The 16,533-nt window shown below is 43.5% G+C and overlaps 1 protein-coding gene across 1 annotated transcript; it reads right to left on the reverse strand.

Moving 5' to 3' along the window:
* Nucleotides 1-268: 268 nt before the first annotated feature.
* Nucleotides 269-16,063, reverse strand: DYNLT1 (dynein light chain Tctex-type 1). Its single transcript, XM_068279504.1, has 5 exons — nucleotides 15,946-16,063; nucleotides 11,319-11,360; nucleotides 11,061-11,184; nucleotides 2,789-2,866; nucleotides 269-624 (listed from the first exon to the last, which is right to left on the reverse strand). Exons 1-5 carry the CDS (start codon nucleotides 15,970-15,972, stop codon nucleotides 554-556), a joined length of 342 nt encoding a protein of 113 aa, XP_068135605.1. The 5' UTR covers nucleotides 15,973-16,063; the 3' UTR covers nucleotides 269-553.
* Between the last annotated feature and the right edge of the window lie 470 nt (nucleotides 16,064-16,533).

The following is a 16,533-nucleotide window of genomic DNA, read 5'->3' on the forward strand; positions in this document are numbered from 1 at the left end:
AATGAACACAAATATATGAAACTATACATTCCCTTTAAAATGTAGGATAATATCCATATGGACTTTATCCTTTAGAAAAAAATTCTGCAAAAATATTTATGAACCTCATACTAGCATAATCATTTTTAATTCTAGCTTGGACTGACTGATGCGAATGCTGCCGCCAAATGAATGGGGTAAATATAACTAAGATATGCATTTGAAAAAGTTAAAAGCAATGAAGGAAAATAAAACTTTGCAGAAAAGATATAGAAAAAAATAAATGTAATAAGTTTCCAAACAATAATTTATTTTGTTCTAGCTAAAATATGAAAAGATATCATTAGTGTATCAAATGTATGAACAGAAAATAAAGTTTATGGTGGCACTTATAGGTTACAGCACCTTGTATTTATACACAGCCTCTGGAAAGTCAGAAGACCGATACTCCGCACAGGGAGTGCAGTACATTTTGTGCAGTAAATTAAAAACTTCAAGTGTTGAAAGATGCCTACAAAACTAAGAATGAAAACATTACAGCAATGAAGCTTTGGAAAGGCAGAGAGTGATGTGACTATATTGCAAGTCCAAAGGCACTAACTATACAGTACATGGTCTTGTTCTCCCATCTTACAGTACAGCTCCCTGCAAAGACAACAATAAAATGGCACCATCAGCATTGCATGACATTTGCCAATCAATTTATATGCATTAGGTTTACTTATATCAATCAGGAGCTGATCCAATCAGTTTAAAAAGCATAGACTGCAATAATAACAGAATGTATGCGATGAGTACAATTACAAATTTATTTCAGTCCTTCAACTTACAAATCTTCAGGTATCCTTTTAAAAAAAAAAAGCAATCCAATAGAAAATGTCTTGTCTTTTGTTCTCCGAGTAAAATCCTTATTACCACTCAATTTGTAAAAGTGAGAGCAAGTTTTGATCCACTAAGAAGGGGATAATTTCCTCTTCGTACAAAAAGTTAAAGGACAGATCCGAGGGGAAAAAAAAAAAAAAAAGAGAGAAGAAGAAGACGAAGACGACGACGACGAATCTACTTATCTGGGGCTTCCTCCAGCCCCCGGCAGCCTATCTGTCCCTCGACGCAGCTGCACTTCCAGCCCGTGTCCCAGAGTCCCCTCCGTTGCAGATGCCGACCTCGCCAAGTCGGCAGTGTTCTCCCCAGGCTCTTTTAGCCGGGTGCTCCACCTGGCGAGTTTTGATGAGCACCCGGCTGTCATCGGCTCATCTCCTCCTCTGCTGTAAGCAGAGTTGTGCAGAGAAGCGCTGGCCTTCCATTCTCTCATCTCACCCCACCCGGCTATTTTCTCATGCCACCAGGCTGGAAAAAAATTCCTGGGGAGAACACTGAGTCTGCATCACCACATGCGCCTGCGCGAGCGCTCACAAAGCCTGGAGCTACTGCGCCATCTGTGACGGAGGTGGGTGGGAGCAGAGCTGCAGCGAGGGACAGATAGGCTGCCAGGGACTGGAGGAAGCCCCAGGTAAGTAGATTTTTTTTCCTCAGCAATGCGCATAACATTAACTGCGGGTGGCCCTGCTTCTGTGAAGTATCACCACCGCGATACGTCACTCGCGGCCGCTACTGTATTATTTTACATTGCTATATAAATCTTTCTCCCCTTATCTTTTCTTCATTTCTTATCCTATTATAAAGACTATGCAATGGTTTGTCCTTATTATAGGCGTCAGTGTAACCTTGATGTGTGCAGGTTTGTGGATGCTGTAATCCATTTACTTTAAGGTCTATATGGTTTTGTCATTTTTTGGCTCAACACTATGAAAATTTTAGGTACTAAAGTAGTAATCAGGTGGGTTCACAAACATATAAATGAGGTGATCGGCACAAAAGTGTAATAAAAGTAGTGACGCCACGGAAAGGGACAATCTTTTCAGCTGATTGGCACTTTTATAAATATGACAAAACATTTAAAAAAAAATAAAAAAAATGTTGCGACTTAAGGAAAAAAATACCTGCATTTATTGGCGAACAACCCGTTCCCCCTTAAAGTGAACCCGAGCCAAAGCTCAGGTTTAAAACAAGCTCTTACCCTGCAGAGAGAGAAGCCTCAGGATCCTATTGAGGCTTCCCTCTAGTCCACAGCCCCGCGTTGCAGAGCATGGCCCCCCTCCAAATCAGGGCCGGGCAGCTTCACTTCTGTATTAATGGCCGCGCTGTAGCCTTGCTAACCCGCGCTCTGGCTTACTGTGCATACGCAGGCGGGCTCAGTCATTTATTGTGCAGCCATGTACAAGGAAAAGGAGCTGCGCAGCCCCAATCAGATTAGTGACAAAGCATTGTTGCTTGTCTTCTGGGGGGCTGTGCTCAGCGACGGGGGACATTAGGATAGAGAGGGAAGCCTCAATAGCATCCTGAGGCTTCCCTCTCTATAGTTAAGTATCTGGTTTTATCAACTAGCTCCATTGCAAGGTGCTGTTAAATACTTAACCCAGGAAGGGCAGGGAAATGATCCTTTAAAGCCTGACACTTGACCCATTTTATTAGTCCTCTGCAGCACGTAAAGAAAGAACTTATTTTTATCCAAGTATGACACCACAGTTTGTTGATGGAAAATAAATGTTTAAAGTACACAGTCGGAAGTCCCTTCGCTAACCATGTGATGCAGCCCTGATCTGCTGATCTGCTAAGCTGCAATCCCCCCCCCCAAAAAAAAAAAATGGAGCAACACCCATAGGGCTTGCCATTTACTCCTTCAACTAGGCAGCTTTCAAACAACAACAAATTCTTTGAAGTTACAGTACATTACAAAATTAGCTCTTACCATCCGTCGAGTTGTCCCAGAAACAAGAGCTTGCTGTATGGAGGCCTGCACCATTCTTTTGCATGATAACACAGGTAACTGCCAATAATAGGTATTCATTAAATAAAAGATTACCGGTATACACAGATAAAGCAAACATTCTAGTAGTAGAAACAACAAGATTTGCTGTTCCTATAAATGAAATGAATGCAATTTTAGCAATGCTAAAATACTAGGACTTTACACACACACACATTATTTTTTTATGTCAACAGCCAGGTGCAACTTATATGCCCCTAGATATGAAGGTCATTAACTAATTTTGGACAGCCACTGCAGAAATCTATGCCCGTTTATATCTTCTTAAAGAGACTCTCTAACAAAATTTTCAGCCTTATTTCTTCTATCCTATAAGTTCCTATACCTGTTCTAATGTGGTCTGTCTTACTGCAGCCTTTTCTAGTTGAACAGTGGCTGTATTATCTCTGTTATACAGGGGCGTACTGGCCAGGGGGGAAGGGGGGCAATCTCCCCCCAGGCCGCCTTTCATTCAGTGATTTAGGGCCGGTCCAGTGTCTGGTGTATTCAGGTTTGTTGTTGTAAGGCAATGAATGTGAAACACTAGGCTAGCTGATAAAAGTGCAATTAGAGGGCAGGCAAGCTCCTAAATATACACAGCATGATGCAGAGCTTGCCTGGAGAGTCTGTGGGCAAACATCTGTCTTGTCTCTCCTCATTGTTATAATGACTGCATGTGTGGATAAGGCGTTAAACAAGTTGAAAGTTTTCGACAGTCCCTAGACTCCAGGAGGGCTGCTTTCTGACTTGTATGAGAGGCTGGCAGGGACAGAAGTCAAATTACAAGCAAGTAGCCTCTGTGTGATGTGGGACTGCAATACAGCTCTGCTCTATCTCAGGCTATTCTCAGTCTCTCTCCACTCCTCCTCTCTCTGGGCTAGTGCAACACCAAAATCACAATAGCAATCACTAGCAATTTGCGAGTGCGATTTTGTGAAGCGATTTTTGAATGAATCACTCCAAAAAATGCTACATGCAACGTGTTTGCGATTTTTAAAAAAATCACAACGCTGCTGTGAGAACAACGTCATAGGGTAACATTAGCCAAGTGCTTTTCAAATCACTGTCGATTTGAAAAACGCTCAGAAGCACTCTTGGTGTGCACCAGCCCTCCCTCATTCACCTTTGTTACCCTCTTCCCCTAGTGCTGGCTGGCTGTGTCTTCTTATACAGGAAAGCTAAATAAAAGTGCAATCCTGGTGAGGCAATTTATTGATATTATTTAGTATTTATATAGTACCGCCATCTTCTGCAGCGCTGTACAGAACATATTGTCTTGTCACTTAACTATCTTCTTCCTTCTCTTTCAGCTTTTCTCTCCTCAATGTTTCTCCCCTTCTCTGCATAAGGTCTCAGACACACTATAAGCGCTTTTCTGAGCGATTTTACCGCTATAATGATTTTAATGTAAGTCAATGGCACTTATAGTGTGTCTGAGCCCTTAGTATTTGTATGCTGCGGGTAAGTTGGGCGCCAGGAGCGCTGAATGATGGCTCTACTTGCTGCCACTAAACTCCCTGGCGGTGTTAAATACTATCCCCCCTCCGAGTCGTTGCAACTCTGAGGGAGGTGTAATTTGGGGTACGGGATCACCGGAGCCCCGAATTTCCCTTACGCGCCCCGCGCAGCATATTATTGCTGCTATGGGTCTCCTAGTTTGGGTAACCGGAGCTGAGCGCCGTGCCCCAAAACCACCTGCTTTGCCTTCTCTCTCCTCTCTCTCCAATCTTGTTATTAGAAACCATAATCTAAAGCTGGCCATACTTGCATCAATTGTTACGGACAGATTCTTTCACTATGATCGAATCATAATGGCTTTTCCACCTGTCAGTACTGAGTATGGATGTGGCCTATAGGGTTTCATACTATAGTAAAGTGGGTCGTGGGCAGGCAGTGATTCACTGCCACTGACCACCAATAAAAAGCAGGTAACCAAGGCATGGATGATGTGGAGTGAAAACTTTGGAAATTAGCATTAAGGAGGCAAGGATCATGGTGCCAGCAGGAAGGTTAGTAAGGATGTGTCTGGTAAAGGGGATATCCAAAGTGGAAGAGGGGCATATTTGAGGGATAAGTAGAGATGGTGGCGAAGGGGAGGACATAAGTGTGTGGGGTGGTGGGGGGGGTCGGGGAATGAGCTTTGGGTAATTAAAGTGGCCATACATCTGTTGATTTGACAGCCGATCGACCATCCATTTGATGTTATCAGATAACAATTTTGGTTGGAAATTGGTTGAATGTATCAATCTGAGATGTTGGGAAATCTCAGGCCAATCTGGTTGTCAGGTGCGATAATCACGGCATGCAATAACCACGAATGATAGACACGACGTAAACCCCGGCTGTTTTCCCTCAAAATGTATTATGTGCACCCGTTGCCTGTATTTCTACTATTGGTGCTCCACGTGACTACTGGCATATACGACGTGGGGTGCGTGTGTGACATCATTTGGGCTGGGGCTGCCATGATAATGGGCCTCTGGTTTGTGTTTCCCCCCAGGCCTAAAAGGTCCCAGTCCTCCCCTGCTGTTATAGAATCTAATTGTCTTTCCTTTGTCAGCTCAGGCACTCAGGCAGGAATGTGCTGCTCAGCTTGTGATAGGCAGAAGCTATACACACCCTCTCCACGCCCCCTCCAGGCTCTGTATGAGTCACAGACTGAGCTTCTCTCAGCCTATCACATGCTGGTTAGCAGCCATGTTTTTTGTTTGTAAACACGGCCTAAAACTGGCAATTACAAGCCAGGATTGCAGCAGGGAGTGGCAGAAACAGCACAGAGGGGCCCAGGAGAACATAATGAATAGAATGGTATGCTTTTTATTGTAAGAATTTTAGAGTACAGATTCTCTTTAAGCCTGTTAGGGCACTCCCGCTGTTACAGTCGTTCTTGCCGATCCAACGACACTGCCGTCCGCTTTCTCTGCTGTCACAGTGACAGCAGAGCTTCTGTGTCTCGGTCATGACCTGGTGATTACTGTGAGCCAATCACAGTAATCACTGTGTACAAAAGGGAAAGGACAACTCTAGTCAGCCTTTTATGTAAGGAATATGAACTACAGTCTCCAAAATATAATTATATACACCTTACTCCTGTACACTTATCTCATCCTCCAATTGGGTTCATATTTTTACAAAATAATTTAGCAGATACTTCATATCATCATCATTATAGCCCAACTGCATTTTCTTAAAGAGGGTGAGTGTTGCTGCCTTCAAGGTAAACGGTTCATGGTCTCAGGAATACAGTTCTCACGATCCCCAGCAACATGAACACTCTCCTGCAAATTTCCAGGCAGGGAGAGGAAGAAACTGAGCCAATCTGCTGATTATGTCAGCTGGTCCTTAGCAGTAACCTTAGTCAGGCTTGGAATAAAGCCCAGTCTACACGAAGCGATCCAGCGGCTCGATTAGCCGCCGGATCGCCTCTGCCGTGTACCCGCAGTGGCCCCGCTCGACCGCGCGTCGGATTTGATCCCCCCTCATCCCCGCGCGGCGCCGCTCATCTTCCGCTCGATTCTCTGCCATTGTCCCCTCGTGGGGAACGAGCAGGGAATCGGCGGTGGCGAGATCCGACCTGTCGGATCTTATCAATCGAGCCGCATCAGCTTTTCGATTGATAAGTCACATCACTCCGTGTAGACGGAGCATAAAAGAAAAAACGTTGCTGGGAGCGGTAATCCCGGGGAGGCGAGTCTGTGCAGAGGCTGCTGCAGATCTCTCTACAGTATGTTTTTCCTTTTTTATTGTACCGCTTTTAGACCCTAAAATCAGGAAAGAATCATACCGCAGGTAGGTTATAGGCAGTGGCTACAAACGCAAATAAGACAAATAACATTTATACTGTGTTCTTCTTCTGGTGGACTCAAAGTGCCAGAACTGCAGCCACTAGGACGCGCTCTGTAGGCAGTAGCAGTGTTAGGGAGACTTGCCCAAGGTCTCCTACTGAATAGGTGCTGGCTTACTGAACAGGAAGGAGGAGAGGAGATTCGAACCCTGGTCTCCGGTGTCAGAGGCAGAGCCCTTAACCATTATTATTACACTATCCAGCCACTGTTAGACAGTGTAATGGTTAAGGGCTCTGCCTCTGGCACAGGAGGGCTGGGTTCAAATCTTGGATCGTCCTGTTCAGTAATCCAGCACCTATTCAGCAAGGAGTCTTTGGGCTAGACTCCCCAGCTGACTACTGAGCGTACCCTAGTGGCTGTAGCTCAAGTGCTTTGCGTCCGCCAGGAGAAAAGCGTAATATAAATGCTGTCTTGTTTAACGTGAACCTGTAAATAACCACTTTTAGACTCTAAAATCCAGAAATAATCATACCACCAAGGTGATTAACAATGCTGTATCTAATTAAACTTGTTTCCACTAGGTATTTTCTTGCTGGACCATAAATCTTTTACCAATTGTCAGATTTCTTGCATTAGGTTTTCTTCCAGGATTTACATTTTACTATCTATCCTTACAAGGCTTTCAGGGCCTTCTCCTGAGAAGAATCCCTAAAGCATAATATACTGGTAGGTGATCAGAGGCGCCAGCAGAATAAAATTAATATAAAATTATTAAGAATTGCCGGGAGGGAAAGTGGTGGACTTCCCCTCAATAAGACACCAAGGTCTGTCATCGAATCAAACGAATACATTTATTCAATAGTACCCCAAAAGCATAATGCTGCCACCATGCTGCTTCACTGTGGGAAAAATGCTTTTACAACAGTGTGCAGTTTGTCTTATGCCAAGCCAGCTATTTAACCTAACCAGTTACTGACTAACGCCTTAGTATTCATATTCCTAATTACTGATGTGAATTACAATGATCGTCTGCATAAAACACCAAAGAAATGTAACTTGCTCATAAAACATTAAATATACAGTACATGCTGAATGTACTGAAATGCTTCTGGCAGATTTGCTCAATGACAGAAAATTACATTCTCTAATTTTTTCTTTAAGGCACCACATTTTGCCAGTTTTAAGAAACCTGTAAGGCAGGGAACACACTTGTCTTTCAGTTTTCTGCGCGCGTTTTTCTGCGTACTTTTTCTGCACACCAAGTGTGTTTCTATGCAGTAAAATGCGCGTTTTTTCACAGCAGCTAATGTAACTGATAAAGAAAAGTGACAAAAAGTGCAGAACCATTATGCAGAATGTCAGTATTTTTTCTCTGCGCGAACAACATATTAAGTGTGAACTAGCCCATTGCTTAACATGAGTTCTCAGTTTTTCTGTGCAGAAAACGCGCACAAAAAAAGCCAACTTTGTTCCCTGCCTAAGGGAAATAAAAAAAAGAAAAAACCTAGTGGGAAGCCTCTGAATACTCCAAGGGCTTCACATATCGTCCTCCAAATTTCTGCTGCCAGGAACCCTCTTGTTTGAACACTCCCATCCGTGCAAATATACAGCATGTACAGTACAGCTTGTGCCTGCACAGTAGCAGGAGCAGCTTCATGCTACAGCGCAGACTGTACTGGAACATGCGCAGTACATGGACAGGACCACAAGCTCTTGTTGGATATGTTCCGAGGGCCCTTTGTGGGACCAGTGGTCTCACAGATGATCTGGGAAGCATCTGGTTTATACAGAGCCTTCCCTCTACCCAAGGTAAGTATTTTTTTATTTCAAAATCCACTGCAGGTATAAGAACTTACCTGGGGCTTCTAATGGTCCCCCGCATCGGTGAGTGGCTGTGCGGGCACAGGACGCCTGCGGGGGACTGTTAGAAGCCCCAGGTAAGTTAGACTATTTTTCCCCGTACAGTAGTCCTTTAAAGGGACACTGAGCAGTAAAAATAAATGAAATCGGTACTTACCTGGGGCTTTCTCCAGCCCACCGTAGGTCAGAGGTCCCCCGGCGTCCTCCTGGATCCTCTCCCGGTCCCTCCACCGCATACCACACCGGCGACACCCAGGCTCCCACTTTCTTATCGGTGACGCTCTTCGTCATCACGCCGGCCGGCGTGACAGTACTGCACATGCGCGTTTTAATTGCGCATGCGCAGTAGCCACGTCGACCGGCGTGATGACGAAGAGCGTCACCAATAAGGAAGTGGGAGCCCGACGCCCGACCCAGGTGTCGCCGATGCGGTATACGGCGGAGGGACCGGGAGAGGAGTCAGGAGGACGCTGGAGGACCTACAGACCTACGGTGGGCTAGAGAAAGCCCCAGGTAAAGTACCAATTTTGTTTATTTTTACTGCTCGGGGTCCCTTTAAGCAGATCCATAACACAACCCACTCACCCTCAACATTACTCTTCCACTTAAAGGGGTTCTTTCGCGAAAAAAGTAGGCAGTTAAAAAATGTGACAGATGACAGGTTTTGGGCCAGTCCATCTTTTTAAAGAAAACCTGAACTGAAAATTAAAAGTCAAAATAAGCATACACAAGTCATACTTACCTCCTGTGTAGTCTACTCCTCAATCTCTTTTTCCTCTCCTGCATCCTGTTTGTCCACTGTGATCAATGGATTTCTCCGTCCTCCATTTGGAAAATGGCCATTACACAATAACAGCTTTCTGGTCAGCACACAGTTAAACTGTAACATCGCCCACTTGAGCCATAGGGAAACATGGACACATCAGTTCTCCTCTCAGCTGTAACTGACAGCAACTGATATATAACCGACAGCAACTGATATATTTCAGTTCTGACAAAATGTTGTCAGAACTGGAAGGGATCACGGTCAGTAGAAAATGGTGAGTTTCTGAGAGGAACTGATGGCAAGGTAACTATGTAATGTTCATTTGAAGTTACCTCATGTGTTTATTTTAAATAATTTTACTCAGTACAGGTTCTCTTTAAGGGGGATTCTCAGGGCTTTCTTTGTTTTCAACAGCATTTCCTGAACAACAGTTTAACTGCCAAAATAGCAAGATACCAGCCAGCCTCCTCCTAATCACTTGCACACTATTTTGTCAGTTAGATTTTGCAACTGTTGTTGAGGAAATGCTGTTGAAAACAAAGAAAGCCCTAAAGAATCCCCCTTAAAAAGATGGACTGGCCCAAAACCTGTCATCTGTCACATTTTTTAACTGGCTACTTTTTCCGCGAAATAACCCCTTTAAAGATCACAGATATTAAATAAGCTTGTTATTACAATACAGAGGCGCCAAAAAGGATAAAATACTCTAAAAACAACATAAAATGGGGGGCAAGGGTGGGCTTACCTCCCCAGGAACACACACACACACACACACACACACACACACAACACTTGTGTATTATCAAAAAACATTTATTCCTACTCCAAATGACGGCAACGTGTTTTCTGAGTCCCAAGCCAGCTTCCTCAGGCAAAAATATAGCAAGGTGTAACTAAAGTTTTGTACGCGCCGTACACAACTTTTCAGTTACTCCTTGCTATATTTTTGCCTGAGGAAGCAGGCTTGGTACCCGTGAAACACGTTGCCGTCATGTGGAGTAGGAATAAATGTTTTGATAATACACAAGTTTTGTGTGTGTTCCTGGGGAGGTAACCCACCCTTGCCCCCCATTTTATGTGTTTAGAGTATTTAATCCTTTTTGACACCTCTGTATAGTAATAATAATGGTTATCCACCTGGTGAATGGTTGTGACCACCCTTTTTTCCCTCATACTACGGAGAGCGACTTCTTAGCCTGAGTCAGGACAGGTCTAATTTCCCCCAAGCGCAAATAGTGGTTGCCTAATCTCGGCAACCCATACTTGTGAGTATACACCCTTTGCTACTAAATTATCTAAGTGTCACCATCAGTAATACACTATTGGCTGTTCGATTGTTCTTTTTGTTTTACATTAAATAAACTTGAATGGAGATGGATTCCTTTAATAATGCCTGTTGTGCTGGTCCTCATTCTAATAGGTCTTGACTCTGACTGCTACATACTTGTTGCAATAACTGTATAGAATCCAGGCACTACTGAAGAAATAGATTACAATTGCTGCGCACACACTGATACCCTGTTGTAAACAACCACCTATGGGAGGAGGTACCTCCATCTAGTAGCTAAGCCTTTATTACCAATAGATCTTTCTTTGTGCTAATGCAGTACAGAATCCTCCAACACAGGACAGAGGTGTGCTAATAATTCTTTAGACTCTCTGCTGCCTCACAGTATGACATCTCAGGGTAAGAGTGTCATGACAGCCAACACTAGAAACCTAAGCAACATTACAAGCCAAAGTTACTTCTGGAGTCTACTTTGAAAATGTAACCAAATAAAATGGATTCAATAAGGCTGCATACCAATGTACTTGAATGGTTTGCCAAGTTTGGTCAGTTGGCTCAGAGTCTGTTCCACAACATTTGTTGTCCACTGGTTGACTTTGTTGTGCTGATAAGCATTACCACCAATCGCACTTTCTATTGACTAAAACAAGAAAGAAAGAAAATTGTGGCCAATGGTTTTAGATTAAGTTCACAATTACACAATATATGTACAGTATTACAAATCTTACTTTAAATACAGTTCATTGTAATGTAGTATTTAGTAGTAATGCTCACCTCTTTGATGATGTTGCTTACTTCATCTACAACAAACGATGACTGCAAGAATAAAGCAAAACATTAAATACAGTTAAAAAAAAAAACACCTATCTTTCTTTGTCTAAGTTTTAAAGGAGGCCATACACTAGTCATTTTTCGACGATATCCAGCCAAATTGATCATTTATTTGAAGCTGCTAGAAATCAATGCAGCAAACAGCGCTTACGAGACCTGGCAGACAGTGCATACTAATTTTCTACCGACTTCATGCTGTGTGTGTATACTGGGTTGGGAAGCTTTTGCTTCTGTACAAATGACAGATGATACTAGCACTGAAAGGGAGGTGAATTCCAAATTCCTTCAACCCCCATGTGGGGGACAACGTTGTGCAATCAGACTGGGGAGTTTGATAACAAATTGCTGCCAACAATTTGTGACTTCTTAAAGGGACTCTGAGCACCTCTCATAAAGACAGACTTAAAGACAGACGACTTCCAGTCGTGCCATGACCCCTCTGGAGGAGCCTCTTGCAATGGCCATGCGTGTCACTTCCTCTTCCTGCTTCATTCAGTGATGCACTTCTCTAATGCTGGGTACACACTATGAGATTTTCTGGTCGATTTACTGTCAGATGGATTATTTCCAACATGTTCGATTTGCTTTCCGATCGAGTCCTATTAAAGTGCACGGAAATCGATCGGAAAATGCTCGGAAAACGATCGAAAAGCAAATCGGACATGTTGGAAATAATCCATCTGACAGTAAATCGACCAGAAAATCTCATAGTGTGTACCCAGCATAACTGAAAAGACAGGGGTGACCTGGAAGTTATAACATAGCCAAGAAGGCAGCCACGATTTTAAATTGAAATTGAACGAAAACTATTTGATGTAGAATGGCGATTCAGGCTTCAAATGAAAGAGGAGAGCACAAGCTACATAAAGGTATGAATCTTTAAGTACTTTGCAGTACTGGTCTGAGTCTTAAAGGCATGCCCATGAGAGGTGCTCGGAGTTCGTTTAATGCCAGCACCTCACATACTTGGCATTTAAATGATTTGAAACACAAATTTGTTGGCATCGACCGTAATATAAACGTATGACGCTTCACCTTTTCTAACACTTCATCTTATGAAGAGGACTATAATCTGAGAAACTCTTGTGCTGTGTTTTGGATGATTAACTTTGTGAATTAATACAAATCTATCTTATGAAATCGGGTCACTTAATTTCTCTTATCCAGAAAGGCAATAAGGAGAGAGAAAGAAACACAGCAATAGTAAGATAAATGGCATGTGGCTGAAGTAATATCTCCAACCACTTGGTTTACAATGTTGGAGGCCAGAAAAGTTTACTACAGTCAGTTTTTCAGCCAGCTCATCAATTTTCCCAGTCCTTGTGGTTCCCTCCAGGTAAAAGTTTCCTGCTCTGACATATTTCCACCTTATTGAAACTGATACGCAATATAGCCATGCTCTTGCACATGACAAGCATTACTTACTTTATGCTAGATACACACTGAGATTTTCTGTCAGATCGATTATTTCTAACATGTTCGATCTGATTTCCGACCGTGTTTCGATAGGAGCAAGCAGAAAACAGTCAAAAAATGATCAGAAATCAGATCGGACATATTGGAAATAATCGATCTGACAGCAAGTCTGCCAGAAAATCTCAGTGTGTACCTAGCATTACTGCAGGTGCTGCAGTCTGAATTGCCCGTGACCATGGCTCGTATTCATGGCTGCCACAATGCATTCTGGAAGATGCAGTCCTTCAATATGCGTATCTCTCAGCCAGGAGAAATAGTGAGCCTGATATTTGGTGCCCAGAAAACCTGACTGAATGTTATTTTTTTATTTGTAAAATTCAAATTGATGTAATTTTCTTGCTCCAAAGGAAGCACGGTTCCTGTGGTGCAAACTTAACCTTTCCACGGGACTAATCAGGTTAAAAAACAATTGAATAATTAATTATCTGGCAGTTAATTCATCAGTCAAGCTGATACAAATCAGAATTACAGAACTGATTAATCCTGTGCAAAATTCCTACTCAGGGGAGTGGAATATCACTATTATTACAAGTGTGCATTACTTTACAGAGTACACGGTAGGCCTGAAAGATAAATCGAATTTAAACCGAAATCGTGATCACCAAGATCACAATTTCGGAATCGTCAAAGCGGCAATTATCGTGATCACGTCATTTCCACATGGGGAAGTTTGAAGAAGCGGCTTCAAACTTACCCAAAAGTCCCGGCGCTTGAGGCCCGCAGCATAGGACATCCGCACGAGTCCAACGCTGTCTGTCCTCCAACTCTTGTGCTTGGCAAAGCTCCGGGTTTCAAATGAAAAAGTTTGATATGTAGCTTGGGAAATGGAAGCAAAGACCCGCTCGGGATTTGGCAGAAAAACCAAGCATGTCAGATCTGTGCTACTGCACATGCTCCCATGGCTGCGAGTGGTCAGGGCTTGCACAGTAATACTGCGCAAGCGAAGAACACTCACAGCTATGGGAGCACGATAGGGGCGCGTGGCCAGGCCACCCATGCGCAGTACACCCCAGACCTGAGGACTGACCGGGGCAAATTGCCAAAGATCCAGATGGCAAAGGACAGCTTAAAGGGAGCAATTAGCCTGAAGCAGGCTGTTGGAAGCCCCACGTATGTATATTTTTTTCCCCACTACCCATCTCAGGTTCACACTCGAAACTCAGACGAGGTGGGCGATAATGACAGCCTCTCCCAAAAATCCAGTGTGTGCACAGAAGCCTGACCCCTCTTGGCCAGCGATTCACCTGTGGGATCACTTTGCTTGTGACAGCCAAGAGCACTATTCTACCCACTCAAACCTCCGTCCATCTGACTTCACTCCCACGCCATTTTGTTTCTAGTATAGGAACAAAACATCATAAGCCTGCAGGCTAGCAACTCATCTTTGTCACCCAAGGGATTGGGCGCCTCGTTTTTCTGTATGAGGCGAGACAATTTGTGATTGTCTAGCATGAAGTGTCTGTATATCACTCCCACAACATTTAGCAATCCATCATCACATACAGTAAAGTGGCCACACACCATACAATTTATTTTTAAATATCCGTTCAATTTAAGAATTGCAATCAATTTTTCTGACTGATTGTAACATTTCGAAAATATGACCAATGTACCACACACCTATGTTCAATTTTTCCCCAATTATGTTAAAAATGATTGGAAACTGAGAAAATTGCTAAGGTGTGTACATCAAAAAATTGACAGTTTAAAAAAAAAATTTAAGAAAAATTTCCATTATTCCGGATCGATAAAAATGGGGAAAACCGGGAAATCTGATTGGATTTTTCAGGGGGGGGGGGGGGGGGATGGGGAGGGGGGTCTGATCATATTTGCCGAATTGCCGTAAAATCTGAAATTTTTATTGTATCGTGTGTGGCAACCTTAAATGATTAGGAAGTGCATATACTTACCACTTTGTTCTCCCTCCTTACCACAGAGCAGAACAGACTACTTAGCTGCCTCTAGTGATTATTCCTAATGCTGGGTACACACGATTTCCCATCCAATTGACAAGTAATCTGACAGGAACTCAATAATGGGATCGTTTTTCCCATGTTAACTTTGCAAAATCAATTCTGTAATCAAACAGGAGCAGGTCAGACATGTGGGGAATAATCACCTGATTCCCATCAAATCAGACTGGAAATTGCATCCTGTGTATTTAGCATAATATACAGTATATTCAAGCAATCACATAGAACCACAAGGACAGGCTACTATAGGTAGCTGCCATCTCATCCTGCAGAGAAAACTGCAGCAGTTGCCCAGAGCAACCATATCGGTTTCAGCTATAAAAAGACAAAGGGGTCATCGGTTTCAGCTATAAAAAGACAAAGGGGTTAAGGTGCCCATAGACCTTAAGATTATAGGCAGATTCGACAAAGAGACAAATTTATCTCTTAATCGAATCCGATTAGAGATAAATTTGTCTCTTGTCAATTCTGACCATACACTTCAGGGAATCGCCTGAGTCCACTGCCCACCCTCCCCGCCAATGTATAAATGTGCCCCCGTGTGCATTTATACGTTACCTGTCCTGTTGCGGCATTGCGTAACCCCCGGGTGGTATTCTGTATGCGTTACTGGCACATAGCATCTGACGTCAGACAATATGTGCCAGTAGCGTGTACAGAGAGCCGCCCAGAGGTTACGGGACGCCGCGCGGAGGCTGCAACAGAACAGGTAACATATAAATGCACACTGGAGCGCATTTATACATTGCAGCGGGGGTTTCGTCTCATCACTCACTCGGAAATCGCCGACGTACACCCAACCAACCAACTTCGGGCCGACATCTTGCAGCATGAGCAATAGACAAAGCGACGAATTTCTGTCCCCAAATTAGTCGCTTTGTTGATTTTCATCCAATTCAATTATAATAATCGAATTGGATGGTCGGTTGGCTGCCAAGTCACCTGATGTATGGGCACCTTAACAGCTGCAGTTATCTTTCAGCCTAGGTCCATAGTACCAGTGAAAGGAGCACACCGAGCCCTTGACAGGCAGCACAATTGTCCCACATGCAGACAGCCAATAAGGGGCAAGCGCCACATGAGCGGAAGCTGTGTGTCCTGTGACTGTGGGCCCCCCTCACCTCCTCCGCCGTCTGGAAGTCGTCCATGTTCTCCCAAGCTGCGTCCGTCCGCACACCGGCAACCCTGCGCACTCCGAACACTGCTAGCCCCGCCTACCGCCGGTTGCCACAGACGCGCGAGCGACCACGCCCAATGCGCTCCTTCCCTGTCACGTGATAACCCTGCTCCAACTAGATAGGATGTCTCGACAATCTAACATACGGAAGTGACATAGTATGCTAGCGTCAGTTCAGACCATTGGACCAACGATAAAGGATACCTAACAAATCAGCATACAGTGACGAACGAACGAATGAAAATGCAAACTGGAGTGGTAGACTACGTTAATATTATATACATATCAACACATGCATACACTCACACACGTGTGCGTGTATATGTGTATATGATTACATGTATATAATATTGTAGTCATATACTCCAGTTAACATTTTCTAACGGACAACACAATGGGAAAGCAACAGTATGAAGATTTGTCGGCATACCTTCATTGTTGGCAGAGACCAACACAATGGCATACCTCATTTACTAATGATATACATACATTTATAAATATATCTATATAAAAACATAAATAACACCATAAC

Source organism: Hyperolius riggenbachi, chromosome 4 (assembly GCF_040937935.1).
Source record: "Hyperolius riggenbachi isolate aHypRig1 chromosome 4, aHypRig1.pri, whole genome shotgun sequence".
Taxonomy (NCBI): domain Eukaryota; kingdom Metazoa; phylum Chordata; class Amphibia; order Anura; family Hyperoliidae; genus Hyperolius; species Hyperolius riggenbachi.